The sequence below is a fragment of the Pelmatolapia mariae genome, linkage group LG16_19 (genome assembly GCF_036321145.2).
Source record: "Pelmatolapia mariae isolate MD_Pm_ZW linkage group LG16_19, Pm_UMD_F_2, whole genome shotgun sequence".
In the NCBI taxonomy this organism is placed as follows: domain Eukaryota; kingdom Metazoa; phylum Chordata; class Actinopteri; order Cichliformes; family Cichlidae; genus Pelmatolapia; species Pelmatolapia mariae.
In genome coordinates this window covers 12,336,282-12,353,648 of record NC_086241.1, presented here as the reverse complement: position 1 = coordinate 12,353,648, position 17,367 = coordinate 12,336,282, and the positions used below count along the sequence as shown (strand labels likewise).

General features: G+C 39.9%; 1 protein-coding gene across 1 annotated transcript; it reads right to left on the bottom strand.

Annotated features, from left to right (window-relative positions):
- Nucleotides 1-2,493: 2,493 nt before the first annotated feature.
- Nucleotides 2,494-16,703, bottom strand: asmt (acetylserotonin O-methyltransferase). The gene is made up of 8 exons (XM_063498289.1): nucleotides 16,420-16,703; nucleotides 15,643-15,817; nucleotides 15,207-15,336; nucleotides 14,179-14,247; nucleotides 11,297-11,415; nucleotides 5,852-5,992; nucleotides 3,355-3,477; nucleotides 2,494-2,851 (listed from the first exon to the last, which is right to left on the bottom strand). Exons 1-8 carry the CDS (start codon nucleotides 16,519-16,521, stop codon nucleotides 2,634-2,636), a joined length of 1,077 nt encoding a protein of 358 aa, XP_063354359.1. The 5' UTR covers nucleotides 16,522-16,703; the 3' UTR covers nucleotides 2,494-2,633.
- Between the last annotated feature and the right edge of the window lie 664 nt (nucleotides 16,704-17,367).

The following is a 17,367-nucleotide window of genomic DNA, read 5'->3' as shown; positions in this document are numbered from 1 at the left end:
AATACAGCAGGTTTTAAACCATTCTAATTTCAGAAAGGCTAATAAACTCATTTTAGCTGAAGAAGCTAGCAAGTGATTCTGTGTGAAATGATCTGGATATCCAAAAGTAAATGTGACATAATAAAGCAACATGCATTGAAATTATAGCTGCAAATACTTGGAGTCCAGTTTGTCTGACAGATTGAGAGCTGTTCCAGGGCAGTTCAGTAATATTTTGAGCAAACTGCATTACATCAGAAACAGAGCAGCTGGCTGAGTTTCTAAGAAGAGGCTGACAAGTATATTCTGAGTACAACTACGGTGCACAGAGGATAACGGTGAAATTAAGCATGAACCTGGCCATTGTGGAGAAGATTTATTGAGTCACATCCATCATTACAAAGATGAAAGTGCAAAGACAGTTTTACTACGCTGTTAGGAGCAGGAAATAATGAGGGGTTCAGCCACAGGCCTTAAAACTGCATGATGAATTTAAAGATTCGAATAAGTTCATCTTTTTAGCACTGAGACTGGAGGCTTCTAGTACAGACTGACAGATTCATCTGAGTCACATTTGATTTTATTTTTATGAAAGAGCTGTAGTACAAAATATGCAGATTTTGGCATTTCATTGTTAGCATTTTCACACGTCTTCTCCATTTCTGACTGCACTTAGTGACCAACTTAGTTTTAAAAATTGCGATTGGATGTGTGGGCTAAGCATCTTTCAAAACCTTGACCTTGGAGAGTGGCAATAACAATGAGTCTCATCTGTCGTCAAAAGGAAGTCAAATTGTAGAGACGTGCATGACAAAACCCTACTGCTCACTCACCTCCGTAAAACACCTTCCCGTTCAGTCTCAGTTGGAATTTTACATACTTAAATCAAACTTTAAATTCTTTGTGGCTTAAAGTGGAGTTTGCTTTAAAGCGCGAGTATCTTGTGACAGAAGTATAAATATGCAGCATCTGATTCTCAATTCAGAGCTTCCTCGTGCTTATGAGGTCAAAAAAAATAAATAAAAAAAATGCTGCTCAAGTCGAGGTTTTTAAACAAGACTTCCAAAACAAGTGGATGACGTTATGGCGGATACATTCATATTTTATATACAGCCTACAATAAGAGTATAACTTCTGTTGTTAAATAGAGTCCCTTTCCTTTTTGCATGAATAACTGATAATGATTCACATTGTTTTTGACATAAACGATCAGTTTCTGTTGCAAAAGGTTTAAGCTTGGCTGAGGTGAGAAAGTTGTCATAATGGGAGGAAAAAAAAAAAAAAAAAAAAAAAAAAAAAAAAAAAAAAAAAAAAAAAGCAGATGTGACCTTGCAATGAAATGGATAAATGATGATGCACATAAACTGCCCTTTCTCCAACTAATGTGTTTAACTGGCACTTCTTTACTGATTTCAGTGATGAGGCAACCCACTGAAGAATTAGTCTATAAAACTGTATTTTACGTTCTGATCATCTTTTTTGGCTTCCTCTGCATTCAGTAGCTATTCAATATCCCATTAACTTCTATTAAATGATTAAAACTAAACCATTTCTTCTACCAGCATATTATTATTTTTTTAATACTTTGGGAGAGAACTACAGTATATACACATGCAAGTGTCAATACATCCGATGCATTGACACTTAACATACAAAACTGCCTTTATACCCTCATTTTTAATTTCCAGATAGATATTCTTACAATAGCATAACTTTAAAAAGTGAACAATTTCAGCTTAACAAGTCTACTTTGTTAGATCTGACGGTTTAGTTTTACCAGTTCTTGTATCTGCTGCTACATACAGTTTGCTTTAAAGCTCACTGGATTTTATTCATAAAGCACAATATCCAGATTACCTTAAATACAATTTAAGGTTTTAGGAAGGTAATGTCCCTACCCTTATGTCACAGATGACATAAGGGTAGGGAGCAGATGGAAAGGGAAGTGGAGGTATACGCTGGAGAAAGAAAAAAAATATAGATGACTCAGCTGAAGCAAGAGAAGAGGTGGTGAAGGAGTTTAAATACCTATGTCAATGACAACGCAACAGGTAAAGAGTACAGGCAGGGTGTAGTGGGTGAGGATGAGTGTCAAGGGTGATCTGTGAAAGGATGGCAACAAAGGTGAAAGGGAAGGTTTGCAAGATGATAGACACCCCTGCTATGATGTGTGGTTTGGAGGGAGTGACAAAAGGGAGGCAGAGCTGAAGATCTTAAGATTTTCACTGGGAGTGCCAAATATAGACAAGATTTAAAATGAGTACATCACAGAGACGACTCCGATTGAGCAGTCTGGACATAAAGTTTCCAATTTGGAGACAAGCCTTAGCTTTGTTTCTGAGACCTTTTCTGCTTCTTTATGGTCCTTACTAGTGGCATGCAGGGCACCTCTTGTTCTTTCTAAGAAACTTGATGAAATTTCCTGTCATACAGATTAATGTCCAAAACAAGGACTTTAGTTTAAATATCTAGAGTCAAACCTTTGATTATGCAATCAGAAATGCGACGCTGTAGTCATGCTGAAGAATTTATTCATTTTGAAACTTCATGGGAAAAGTGAAAACACACAGGAAGGGAATGTGATTCTCCACCCCCCCCCCCCCCACAGGTGATGTGAGGCTTCACTCCTGGTAGAGCATCCATTTTTCTTCATCTTATGCCTTTTTGTGTCCCAGCACCGCATCATAGATCTTCCCAGTGAGGCAGTGCCGGATGTTGGTGAATCCGGCAGCAGTCAACAGGGCAGCATACTGAACATCTGTCCTCTCTCTGCCCTCCGTCTGCACCAGCATGTTCAGGGAGTAAAGCTGAGCTGTAAGCGGGCCAGAACCATCCTCATTGAGCAGCGCCTCCACCACCAGCACAGCACCTCCTATAGCAGGGATAAAAATACCTGCTTCAGTTCCTTTTTCTCCCCCCCCCCCCCTTTAAATAAAGTGTCCTGGCAAAGCTTAGTGACAGGTTTGCAAGACACACACACACACACACACACACACACACACACACACATTTGTTAAACCAATCGATCCAATGGGATGACCTCTACTAGGTGTTGCTAAATCGGGACACCTTTCAGATGGTGATTATGGTTAATGAGTGGCATAAGCCAAATCTGGGCCCAGGTATGCTTTTAAACCCCACTTCCTTCTGTAAGCTGGCACTGTGACACTATTCACTATCCCAACTTTCTCATTTTTCTTTTGCTGCCCTCTGTTCTGTGATAGAGTCGGCTGCTTTGTGTCTGACTTTGATCAAAGTCAGAAGGACAGATTTCTCTGGGATCAGCTGCATTGTGGGATACAATCTGCTGTCTCATTTCAAGCAGAAGAAAAAAGAAAAAGCGCTCATCCCTTTCACACTCAGATATGCTCAGACCTGGTTTGCATGCTTTATAGATTCTCTGGAGTAGCTCTACGCAGCGTTCGTCTGTCCAGTCATGGAGGATTCTTGCCAGAATATAGAGTTCAGCTTCTGGTAGAGAGTCTTTGAAGAAGTCCCCTGAGAAAGAAAGAAAGAAAAAACACATCCATCCATATGAACATTTTAAAACTCCCTCCATTGAATTCCTAAGACAGCTGCATTTCAGTCATCCAGTTCTAATGACTAGATTATGTGAATGGAAGTTCTAGGCTCTGAATTTAACCCTATAAGTCAACGCTAAAGTGGAAAGGATGCTCCTGAACAGGTGAGCCATATGCATCTAGACATGCAGCAGAAATGTAAACAGCGGCCATGATTAAAAGTGTACGTTTGATACGTGTTGGTGGAACGAGTATGTCGAGTTAGTGACTCAAACTGGCTGAGTGCTTCCCTTTAATTTAATTATTCCATGTAATTAATAATTCTGTTGACAAGCCTTCAAGTAGTAAGACATGATTCGATTAGTGGTTTACATTCTCAAACCTAATTACTACTAAAGGATGATGTCCGTTATAAAATGCATGCAACCTAAAAATTACTAGAGCATATCTCCAGCTGCTGTCTTGTGCTGATAGTTATCAGAGAAAAATTATTTTACTGCCAACACAGTACCGCTGTTGTAATATCATGTCCAAGCAGTAACAATTTTTTCTATGCCCATTGTAAGAGTGTCTGCATATTTGCAAGTTATGAAATAAAGCACACTGAGGCCAACACTCCTAAAAAGGCCATGTCACAGCTTCCATTGTACTCAACACCATGATGGCTAGGAAAACAGCAGGAAGCGGTTTTGTGTCTGGGTTTAAGATTGCCATCTGCTGCAAACCCGCGCTCTGCCTTACAATAGCTGCTGTGCTGAAGGTAACAATGTACATTAAAAATTTAGTATTCTACCCAATGTTTCCCAGCATGCCACACCAACTCTGGGAGAATGACAGACTCATTTGACAACATCAAAATTCTCATTCTGCTTGTTTTGAGATCAGTGATTTTAAGACATTCTGCAGTAACGACAGGCATTACAGGCTAATATGGTTCAGACTTACTGGCCATTTTGTTAGGTACACCTGTTCAGCTATTTGTTAAATCTCTAGACAGCCAATCACAAGTAACTTAATGCTTTTATCCAATTAGACATTGAACTTCAGCAGTGACAAACATCAGAAGTGTTGGGGAAAGGATTTGAATGCTGCACAGCCGTTTGTGTCAAACAGGCTGGTTTGAGCATTTCCGAAAATGCTGATCTACTGGGAAGGGTAGGCACAGAACTTGGCGTAAACATGAAAGCATGAACCCATCCCTATGATTCAAGACCTCTCTGCACTGAATCATACTTATTAATCGCTGGCTCTCTTCCACAGCATATCTATTATCCCGTCTTCCTTCTCTCCCCCCACGGTTCGCAGCAGATGGCCGCCCCTCCCTGAGCCTGGTTCTGCCAGAGGTTTCTTCCTGTTAAAAGGGAGTTTTTCCTTCTCACTGTTGCCAAAGTGCTTGCTCATAGGGGTCATATGATTTGGGGGTTTTCCTCTGCATTATTGTAGGGTCTACCTTATAATATAAAGCGCCTTGAGGCGACTGTTGTTGTGATTTGGCGCTGTATAAATAAAATTGAATCCTGCTTCGGATCAATGGTTCAGACTGATGTAATGTGTATGAGATATTTGCTTGACACCCTTTGGGCCCTTTAGTACCAACTAAGCATCACTGAAACACCACGGCCTACCATGTGTACCCAACAAAGTAGCCAGTGAGCGTATATTTAGAGTTGGCCGACATGGATACTGAGCTGGACATTATGCAGGTGAAGTCAACTTGCTGAAAGCAGACCAAATGTCTGCTTTTGTGTTTACCTTCAACCATTTCCTAAAAGAGCTGGAGAATTTATTTTTGCAAAAGTCACTCACACAGAATTATGAAAAAAAAAAAAAATTAAATTAGAATCCATGTTTTTGTGAACAAGGAAACATGTCAACTAGAAAAATAGCATAGTTCACTGATGTCTTTTGGGTAAGAACTGAAGAAAAAGTTTTAGCTACACAAAACCCTCATTGTCATTTCATTGGGATAAGTCCACATAACCTAAATGGTCACATAGCTCCTGTCTTTAATTTCCACAACCTCGGTATCAGCCAGTTTTGTTGACTACCCCTTGCTCTGTTTATGCAATTAGCATATTTAGATCTTATCAAAATGCAACAGAACTGAGATAATGAGTCCTTTTAAAGCCACATGTAAACAAAAGAGCTCAGAGTGTATCCAAATGTAGACTGCTTGTCAATAACAGATGTGAATTATGTTATGGACACCAATCTATTGAGAAGAAAAAGGAAAAAAAAAAAAAAAAAAAAAAAAAAACACCACACGCATAATGGAAAAACATGTTATATTGAGACTTATTCCTGCTTTTGATGCATCCATCAGGGGTTTTGCCAAGTAATAATGGTGTTACCTTCATGAAAGCTTATCCTCTGGTCATCCTCCTTGATAAAGTGTTCCTTCGACATGTGCACCACCTTGGGGAGGTCAAAGATTGTCACAGTGCATTCTGGGTAGGCTGACGTGCAGTGCTTGGCTAATGCCCCACTGCAGCCTGGAGAGGGAGAATTACCGTTAGTTGCAGCACAATGAATACAGTCATCATTAAAGGAGTGCATCACTCAAAAGCGCAGTCATACAAGTGGAACAGATGCTTTCAGGTAGAATCTGGTTATTTATTTGCATGATTTGTATGCGGTGGCTTTGGGAATATAGTTCAGCTAACATTCATGCCAATAAAGCAGAGCAGAACAAATTACTTGATTTGACTAATCAGTTTTAGTCTGATTAGACATCTGAATATCAACCTTTATGCTGGAATGCATTTGAAATCATTTTAGCCATGCAAGCTGCCTGTTCTGTGCACAAATTTCACAGCAGTTCATTTCATCATTGAAGTCTCTTTAGGCCGGATAAACAAATATTTAAAGTGCATAGAGGATCGCTTTGTTTTCCACTTAGGTGACGGTCCAACTTTTCCTTTAGTGCCATTAGTAGGTCAAACCCTTCCAGTGAGGATATGGTGAGCAAGCAAATTTTTAGACCAGCTAAACATGAGCATGCAGGCATCCTCGGTGTGCATTTTAACACGACATTAGCATTTAGGAGTTCAAAAGAAGCCATTAGTGTTCCTCTGAGAACTTTGACTGGAAATCAGACTTGATGAGATGGGAAGAGAGACTTTGAAATGAGGATATGAACAAACGTGCACATGGGTGGAAACAATGACTTAATGTGAAAATATGAATCCTTCAACTTCAGGCTTTGGCAGCATAATTACCATCTTTTATGCCTCATAAAGCAAACTGAATTTAAAATTGAGAGTGACAGATATAGAAAGATTGATTGGACAAGAGAAAGTTAGATTGAGAATGTATGAATGGGACCAAGTGAGACAGTGAGGTAGAATACAGGATCAAAGGATTTCACTTTACACAAACCTACAAAGCCAGTCAGACTTGGGCTGGTGTTTATGTGGGCATATAGGCCAAACCATCTAGCCCTGTAGAGCCTCCCTCCTAGTGTGAGCTGTTGCCGCTATATTGTATTCTTGCAGAGCTTACTATAGCCCCTACACACACCCACCTAATACCATATTTGGCTCACATCAAACAGGGGTCAGTAGAGGAGAAAAATCAAAGAGCAACAAGGGGAAGCAAAACCAAACACAATATGCTGTTGGAGTCTGCCCCAGCTGACCTGACTGTCTCAGTTTGTTAATGAAATCCTTTGATGACAGTTTGAGATTATAGCAATACAACAGTTATTGCTGCATTTTAAACTAGTAAATGTCATGAGTGCAAGTTTCCCGAATTTTTGTCCACATGGTCATTTAAATAAAAATCATAAAGAATCAGGATTTTATTCTCATGGGAGTTTGTTCATTGCACAGTTTAAATCCATCAAACTCATTCGGGTTTGCACTCCACCAGTATTGTGTCAGCTGGATACTGTTGACTACATCTGCATCCAGTGCAGTCAAAGTCACTGAAGGGTCAACTTTATTTTGCACATTCCTCACAATGGGGAGTAGCCTATGAACAGTCAAGTAATGCCTCTGTTGCAGCTTTCAGAACAAGCTTCAGCATAATTATTTTTCTTTATAAACCAGAAGGTCTTTTTCAAGCTGGGGAATGGAGCTGAAGAGGATTTCCTTTGGGGAAGGCCTAATACACCCCAGAGAGATGCATATTGACAAGTGTGCAGATTGAAGTGGAGCCATGCTAGGGGTTAGAGGTCAGGATATATTGGCCTTAAGATGTAAATATTTGACCGCCTGTCTTTTGGAGTTGCCTCAGTTTTATGGATGAACCAATTTAATTTCAGTAAAGTCATCAGAATGACACTGCTGCTTTAACCAAGTGGCATTCCCTTAATACTTTGAGATTTTGTTTGCAGTCTAACATTAAAACACCCTGTCCATCAGATATATTCTGATGTCTTAAAATGTGTTTGCAGAGAAACAAATTGATTAACATGAAAATAGCTTGAAATGTGCAAAAAGAAGTTTCAGTTTGCTTGTTATGCAGTTACCATTCATCAAAAGGAAACAATTAGTTTATTTGTAGGTGTGTACCCTAGATGTAACTAAATTTGAGTCCTATTAGACAAAAGGAACCTCATTCACTTTGAATGGTGTCAGGGTTTGGGACACAGCTCACATGTCCGTTATAGTGAAGACCTATGACTTAACATTCATATCCCCACAGCAGGGTAGAAAATGATGTTTTCACCACAAAGATTTGGCTACTTTTGAATGTCCTGTCTATAGTCAGAGCCAGCACTACCAAACCAATTTCAGATCAGCACAAATGCCCAAATGTATACATGCAAACCAATTCTGGGAATTGGGCTAATTTGTAATATCTGGGCTAATTTGTAATATCTTACAAATTAGCCCAATGAAGTTGAGTAGTTAACTTGGTCACATATAAAGATGAAAATATAACTTGCTTTCATTTTTGCTGCGACTACCTCCTGATACGTTTCATACATTAGTGGCATAGCCTAGAAGCAGACACTTCAACAGCTGTAGAGCTCTAAACTGCAAACACCAACAAGCTATAGTGGGCTTGTTTTTGTTCCTTTCCTAGTTTTGTCATAATTTTCATTACTGTTTATAATAGTGTTTCTTAAAACCTTATTCTGCAAGTCTCTCATTAGAGAGATTCCCTTGGGGGGGGGGGGGGGGATATATAAAGAGATGTCTTACCCTAGATGGCAGTTTACATTTTAGAGGTTTAACAGTGGTTATAACCTTTAAGTTGATTAACCATTTTAAACAAAAACATGCCTTTTAAATTGCCATTAAATGTCACATTAAAATAAATGTAAATACATCCAGGGAAGGCTCTTTCCAGAGATGTGCATACATTGTGGTTTGTGATCCAAACCAAATCAACTAGTTGACAGAGTGCTGGACAGAAAGAGCTCCTGAGCAGCAGGTGTGCACAGACACAACAGATGCTGTGTGAGACAGTCTAGATGGGATGCTGCAGTCGTGCCCTTGAGGCTCCTACTGTTTTCCCCAAGCACACGCTTTTCTGGGATGCAGCATCATGCATAAGCATGAACATACAAGCCCATGCTGAGAAAGCCACAGAGGGGTGGGTAAAGCACTGTACACATGTAGGGTTCCATGTGGGAGAGGTTGTTCTTTATTGGCTTCACAGCGCCCCTATGTGGTCAGTAGTGGTGTTACAATGCAGCCACCTGTGGTACATGAATAGTCAAAGTAGATGCTGCATCTGTTCTCAGTGAACTAAAGGTCAGTATGGGTTCAGTGTCTGTTTAGTAGTTCACCCAGTTTGTACAGCGCAGATTCTCTTAAACATGAATACTGGACTTTCAGGGATAAGCATCAACATTTTAATGCAAGCACCACATTGTAGTCAGGTGGCTCTGCCCACTGACAACAATTGCTGCATTGTAATATCACCCAGTACTGAAGTACAGAGCTGAGAACACACCGAGCTCCTAGCTCAGCTTGATTCACATGATGGCAACTGACTCAATATCTCAGACAAAAGCCTTTTCCAGCTTTTATTCATAGTATTTTTAGGATAGAAGAAAACTCCCGTGACTACCCTTTTATTTGTTCCTCCATGCTTCTTTTTTGATCTGTTCCATTGTTGGCTGGCTTTCCTGCATATCTTTGCAAGCTCTGTTCTTATTGTGTTTGTTCAGTATTTCTCTCCCTCAAATTTTATTCATTGTGCCATTTGCTCTCCTTGTAAAGCATTTTGTAAGAAACCTGCTATTCAAAAGACACTATGAATAAATCTGACTTAAAGCAGTACACGCAGAACAGTGAAGAAAGCTTCCTTTCAAGTATCCAAAGATGGTTCACTGCTGTGAGCAGCGTCTAGTTTCACATTCACATATTTCTTTAAAAAGGCACACAAGCTGTTCAGTTCAACAGTTGTTACAATTGTATTTACTGGCTTATACCCAATTCTACTTTGTGGAGAACTTCTTGTGATAGGGTTAACAGGATATACATTTGTCATGCGTCTCCATACCTATAGAATCAAGTTAAATACAATCTACACACATCCAACATTTTGGTGAAGTGTAAAAATATTTGTTGTTTCAGTCTTGTCTGGAATGAGATTCTAGCTGCTTAAACCTGGAAATTTGCATTTTGTTAAATTTTTTGTTGTTTTTGTTTAATGAGTCAAGTGTTTTGGTAGAAGCAGTACTGCAAAGCAGTTCAGCACCTGGACTCCACTGTGCTGATGTGATGCTGTCGTAATAGATGGAAAATGTGGTCTGGCATCATCTTACTGAAATGTAGAAGGCCTTCCCTGAAAGACATCTTAAGGAGAGCATCTGTTGCTCTAAAATCTGCATATGCTTTTCAGCACAGATTCTCATTTTCCAGATTTGGAAGTTACTAATCCACACTCATATCATCACAGATGAAGGCATTTGAACAGAGTGCCGATAAGCCGGATGGTTTCTTTAATTCATATTTTTCCAAAGAGAATTACAGATTTTAACAAGTACGACTCAGAACATGCCAGCAAATAAGCCAAATCAGGCTCCAAGAACTTAAACCACCATCGCAGCCAACGAATACCAAGTTTTAGCCTGTGAGGAGATTAATCCAGACGCTGGCTCTGTTATACTGTAGATGTTCAAAGTCTTGACATTGAGGAATAGTCTGAGATTTTTTCCACAGTTTGCAAATGTAATTCTTTGCAGACCGAGTATAAAAGAGCATCCTAGCTGAGTTTCACAGAAGGTGGCCAGTTTTTCCAATCTTAACGACCTGTTGCCAATTAACTCATTCCAAGTCTTCTTTCAGCTGCCAAAATAATTCCAATAAATAAATAAAATTTAAAAATACAAACTGAGATCGGGTTGCCTCAAATTCAAGCTGACCTAATATTTTTAAGGAATGAATGTTTAAACGTCTTTGTTGTTCTAATGTGAAGAAATTATGGCTTTATAGGATTAGAAACCCTGCATAGCATCCAAACTTTTTGGGATTGGTTGTAGATGTAGATGTTACTGAACCCTGCATTTGGTCGCAGCATGTTAACTTATTGCTTTGACACTTTGAAGCCATTTTTATTGTCAAAGAGCATGTTGCTCAAAAAAATTTCACATACTAAGAGCAAAAGACAACACTGATGGTTGTAAAGCGGTTTGTAAAGTGGAAAATGCGCAGGTTTTTTTCTTCCAGATCCTATCAGATCTGAGTCATGGTTACTAAAAGGTAACTGAAGTCCTTGACTCAGATGGTGTGGGGAGATCAAAGATGTGTACACTGCAAATGTGCAGCTGACCCAGCAGCTGCTCAGTTAAGACAACCTTGGACAGACAGACTTATGGAAATCAGATCAAAACTTACCTCCAAGGTCACAGATGACTTTGAAGGGTGAAAGGTCAAAGGCTGTGACCACATCCTTACCACAGATGTTCCAGATGGAGTGCATTAACTGCATAAATTTCACCATTTCCTCATCCGACCTACACACACGAGAAACATTGTTAATGCTTTCGTCTCAATGCATTGTAGCAAAAGCTTCATTTCTGCAAGCGATCACCTAAAGGAGGCTTCTTGCTGCCACACACACACCCCTCTGGTACAAAGTTTTGCCCTGTGGGGACACCATGTTGTGTGCGTGCAAGACAGGGTGAGGCAGAACAGAAGAGCCTGTGGTGACTGCTGCTGCTCTGAGGAGTCTCCACCTCATCAACCAGCACTCCACCCTGCCATGAGGGCAATGTGCATACAAACAGCCTCCAGTTTGTAACAGAATTTATCCAAACTTCAGGGTAGCAAAAGCTATTTCCATCTGATGCACAAACCGGCTTCAGACGACACAGTGACCGCAAGAGGAACTTTGAAAGTGAATCATTGTTGCTTTAGACACTGACTGCACTGGATGGGAAAAGATGAAATGACTGTGAGGCCAAACAGCAGACTGTCATCTTCAATTTGAAAACATTTGGGGTATAGAATGATGAATGCCCCCCAACGACAATCTTCAGTCGTTTTCCTTCATGAGGACTATATTTACTTGAGCTCTCATCCCATCTCTAGTTCTATTGAGTAAAATGTGCTTAGCCTGGTTTTCTGTCCTCGTCCACATCACGATAATTAGAACTGCATGACATGTCTTATATTGTCAGCATCCCCCAGTCTCCATCATCTCTGCACTTGCTGGAGACCTAGCTAATGGCTTTCTGTTGCTCCAGCCTCTGTCCCCCTGACTGCAATAGAATAGTTTGAGCAGCAATGTTTAAAATATTATTCACCAAGTGTTGTCATGTTTTCTGACAAACTATTGCAGTGTATTCCTGCACTGACAGCTGATGGGAGACATGTGAGCCATGTTCCATTATACTGGAACATGGAACAAAGTACAAGCCCCACAGGCTCAGATGTTTAAATGCCCCAAAATGATAGCAAAAGTAAGCTTGTTTAGATTAAGAGTTGTGGGGGTGGCTGTAGCCTATTTCAAAGATCATTGGGCAAGAGGTGGTGTAGACTGACCTGTACAGTGTGTGTATTTCAGAAATAAGATTTACACCCATTTATGCTCACATTTAAACATATGGGCAATTTAGAATTTGCTACTCCAGCATGCACATCTTTGGACTCTGGGAGGAAGCCAGAATCCCCAGACAGCACATGCAGATTCTACACAGGACTCCAGCCAGCTAGTCTGCATTTTAGAGCCCAGACAATAAACTGATGGGGCCCATATATTTTTAATTTGCAGATCTACTGTAGTGGCATTTATCATGGCAGACAAATTAAAGTTTCAAAAGGCAAACAGATGAGACTCCCCATCAGCCATACTATGAGTTATGTTTTATAGTTTGTCCACCAGCACAGCTTTCCTGCTCCTAATATTCATGTTTGGATCCACAACCAACCCAAGTAAAGTCAGTCAGAGCATTACAAGTAATCCATGATTTTGTGACAATCCCAATCTTAGTAAGGACTCAAATAACCAAGTTAGGGAAATCAGTTTTGCTCAGTGCTTCAACATCTGCATTTCCTGTCAATTTCATTCAGAAGCACAAATTCAGCCAGTGATCATTTCCATTTATATGCAATCCTCAATTTGACAAGAAATTTGATTCTGAAACCCTCCTAGTCAAATAAAACTCATCTTCAGAGTAAAGTGTTTTACTATTAAAGGGCATGTGTATCACAGATCGCCAAAGCCAGACCCCCTGTTCCCTCCAAATCATCTGCTTTCTCAAGTATAAGAACTTGAGCTCTAGATGAGACTTTGCTGTAAATTATTCAGGTGCAGTACATGACTGGTTAAATGGCTGTGAGTAAACAGGAGTGACTCATCCAGCCAGTTTTGAATCATCCTGCTCCCTGCTGCAGCACTCCAAGAATGCACTGATTTCAGTGGTTGTTTTCCCCCCTTACCAATTTACCCACAGTATTCACAGGGGGAATCAGCTGGGACAAACAACTGCTTCTCCACATTAAACTGTGTGCAGGTGCAGAAATTCTCTCATGTAGGGCATTTTCATTTACAGTCAATTAACATTCAACTGCAGAGTCATCAGCACAAAGGTGTATTGTTTTACTTGCGTATGCTTCATAGTTTTTGCATGCATCTTTGTTAATGAGGTTTATTCAGTTATATCAGCTGCAGTTTCAAAGTACAAAACACTGAAAACTGCAAGTACAAAGAAAATTTAGCTTTGATATCCTGCTTAATGTGTGCCCAGGTTTACTACACTAAAGACATCTTTACTTTGGTGCTTTTCAGTCCTATGGAAAATAAACCATCAAAGTTTTGCAATTCATGCCATAAGGATGTTTTATTTATATTTTATTTATTGCCATTTGTTTTTGGCAGTGATTTACAGTGCACAGCCTCGGGGAGACTGCTCAAAACCTATTAGCAAACAAAGTGTGAATTTTTATTGCATGTGACCCCTGAACACAGCCAACCAGCAGATCGGTGAAGCGTTAAAACTGTGGGCACTAGATACTATAAACACACCAGTCCTAAAGGACAATGGCAGTTGCATTCTCTTTGCCCCAAGCTTCCTCACATCACTGCCTGTCCACACCCCCTCTGTCTCACACAATACCTGCCTTCAAATGAATTCCAGACAGTTTTTGTCAAGAGAGAAAAAAAACAAAAAAAAAAAAAAAAACTGACAGACAGGCTTAAGATGGAGAGACATGGATGGAATGCAAATGTGGTAAAGTGTGCATTTCGTCTGTTTACCACAGAGAGCGCTTCTCACCTGTAGATTGCTTCAAACAGGTCTCCAGAGCTGACTCCAAAAGCCTTTTCATACTGGTTTCTTCCCTCTCTGGGATAAGGCAAAGAAAGAATTACTTTATATGACAACCATAACATGCAATTATCTAGTTACATGAGACTTCACTAATCATATTCAACTCCTATGATACACGAGAATTTCACAGTCAGTTCATAAGATTATATCCCAATTTGGTAAGTGGCACATGCTTCGTTCAGCTCCTGCAAGATCAAATTAGTCATTTTGATCAAAGTGTCTTTGTCCTTTGGAATCTTCACTGAATGGTTTCTCAGCATTTTAGATGAACTACAGCAACAGTTCATTCAGTCACACTGCCTGAAATCTGCTGGCAGCCCATCCCCGGATATGAGAATCAAATCAATTTTAGGATGATGTTAAAAAAAAAAAAAAAAAAAATCAGGAAATCCAGCCCAAAATCCACAATCTTAAGCTACAGTTTAAAACTTACATTCTCACAGCTCATTGCTGCCTCACTTTGGTATGCTTTCATTCTCAAACTAAATCTTAAACTCCAAACATGAGCCAAAAGTTATTAAATGCCAACTTTATGATACACACTGCACAGAAATCCCTCACTAGCTGATAGACACCAGCTTTTCAGACTCTGGTTTGGAAGTTGTTGAAGTTACTGTTTAGGGTTTTTATTCGCTGCTTTTCTTAAGTGCTTATAGAAGTACTTTAGTGTGCCGAGCATTGTTCAATTTTCTAGCACAATATAAAGCATAGATTAAATATTTGACATAAAATAAGCAGTTTAATAGAAATTGAAGAGCTTACTGCTGTAATACTAAAAAGGTAATGATCTAATAAGCAACAAATATCACTAAGTGCTTGACAAGTGGTCTGTCAAGTATTGAGAAAAATCAAATTACAAAATTGGTTTGATCATTAAAAAACATTTTGATAACATTTAAATTGGATGGCAGTTCTCAACCTGGACACTGGATACATTTCTAAGCTTGTGATGTGGTGATGTTCAGTGTACCAACCTGACGGCATCAGTCAGATAGTGCCAGCAGAGGTAGATTGTTTTGGAATGGTAATGGATGGACTGGTAGAGGGACAAAGGACTGGAGCGCGTGAGGAAGAGCCTGGCCTGCTCAGTGTTACTGTAAGACACTGACACAGGTGGAAGAAGGGGTGGAGTAAATTACTGAATGAATGCATGCATGCATGCAACCCTTTTACTTCATATTTGAGATGAAGTGATATGTGCTGAAGGCAAGGTGCGCAGGTAGGAAGTGAATCTCCAGACAGATAAATTACAATAATTGATCACAAGTGTTAAATTGTGGGCTTGTAAATTCCAATTTTCTTCCACGTTCATATTTAAAACTGTCTTTTAGTTCAACCTTAAGTGACAATTAGTAATGAGAACTGCTACATGGCTCACTTAAGTTGTATTACTGATGTGTGTCGGCTGACCTTTCCCATTGTCTTGGTGTCTGTTGAGGAGCTGCATGCCAGTGCAGGCAGCCAGCAGCCTCTCTGTGCCATCCAGACTCGCACCCACAGCCTGACTGATCTCTGCTGCAGACAGGGAGCGCTCTGAACCCAATAACACATCAAACACACCCAGCTCGCAGGATGTGAACAATGTCTAGGTCAGTGAGCAGAGAGAATAGAAATAAACGGTGAGGGAAGACAATAGAATAAATTGACTTCTACAGAACGTTATTAATGAACTTCTATTGGGAAGATTGGGTTCATCTACACAGATTAATATAGATGAAAGTCCTTTTTGGGCAGTTCCTCTCAGAGCTGCTAAGATGTGCACGAACTATGTAACATATCAGAGACTACTGGTGAAGGGGAAAAAAAGGGCACATGCCTGCTGTTTTGAAGTAACATACCAAACATAGGTTATTAATTTTGCTGACATTCTGGCTCGCATTATTTCCAGCATTTTTTGGTCCAATTATTCAAACCAAGTGTTTGAAGTAAAAGGACTTTCCTTTCAGAACCCTTAAATACTGTAATTTGCTAGTCAACAAGCTTCAGCATGCAGCATCTTTGCACTGTATGCAATGGTTTTGGATATCAAGGCCTATATAGTTTAACAATAGACCATGTAGTGATTATTATGTTGGAATTTGTGTTACATAATTAACCAATTAGTTAATGCAGCACTGAAATGTCAAGTTTACAATCCAACGCATGTCTGCATTTGACCTGTATACATATACGATGTACGTATGTTACCTTGGAGATGAGGAAGCCTTCGATATACTCCATTATTCTTTTAGGGTACACGTCTGCAGTAGGCAACACCTTAGTTGGAACCATTTTCTCACTGTCAGCCATTGCCACAGATCGGTCTTCCAGACAAGAGAGAAACGTGCCTTCTCAGTTGTTACACCTGCAAGAGGTTTGCATGAATGGCAGTAAGAAAAGAGGCAGACTAAAACTACACAGCGTGCCCACCCAGCAGCAGCGAGTGTAGCAGTGGGCTAAGCTGATTACAGCCAGATAACCTAGATTAGAGCATGGGCTCAGTGTGTCAGACAAAGAAACAACTCTGAAAATACTGCTGCCTTGTTCATTCTCAATCAGCCACGGCATTCTCATACCAGACCCAGTTTCTACAAAGATTTCATCACCCCAAATCCAACAGTGTGGGATAGCCAGCTCTTTGACAGAACATAAAAGAGCAAAGTGTTCTGGTTACATTTCATACATTAGCACTAAAGTGATACTATGTCACCCCATATTTCTTAGAAGCACACATTCATTTTAATTTCATTAATCATTCAATCTGTGATGGTCATACTCACAGTCACACAAATATAAAGCCAGCAACCAAGACTTAATACAACATAACTGAGCCTCCTTAGTTTCTGATACAAACTACACTTACAAACATATTCAGCACACGTAACGTTTTGTACCAGATTTTTTTTTCCATTTGTATTTAATGTAATGCACTTTCTATCTGTTGTGCACACATTTGGTTAACTTTATGCTCAACAACGTTAAAATACGTCAGACAGCGGATTTTTTTCTTGTTTTACCAGAGCTGTGCCAGGGTCTGCTTGGGTTCTGAGGTCCGCTGGTACCAAATAATCTTCTACCCGCCACTGGAGCACTATTACATACAAGAAGTGCTAATTGGGACATACCAAGTGTTGTTACATCATGGGGAGGGGAGGG

Coding starts and splice junctions, on each gene's coding strand:
- asmt (XM_063498289.1), bottom strand. CDS start 16,521: ATGGCTGACAGTGAGAAAATGGTTCCAACTAAGGTGTTGCCTACTGCA. Junction 11,416..14,178: donor CTGTTTGAAGCAATCTACAG/GTGAGAAGCGCT, acceptor TCGTGTGTGTAG/GTCGGATGAGGAAATGGTGA. Junction 2,852..3,354: donor CTATAAAGCATGCAAACCAG/GTCTGAGCATAT, acceptor TCCCTGCTATAG/GAGGTGCTGTGCTGGTGGTG.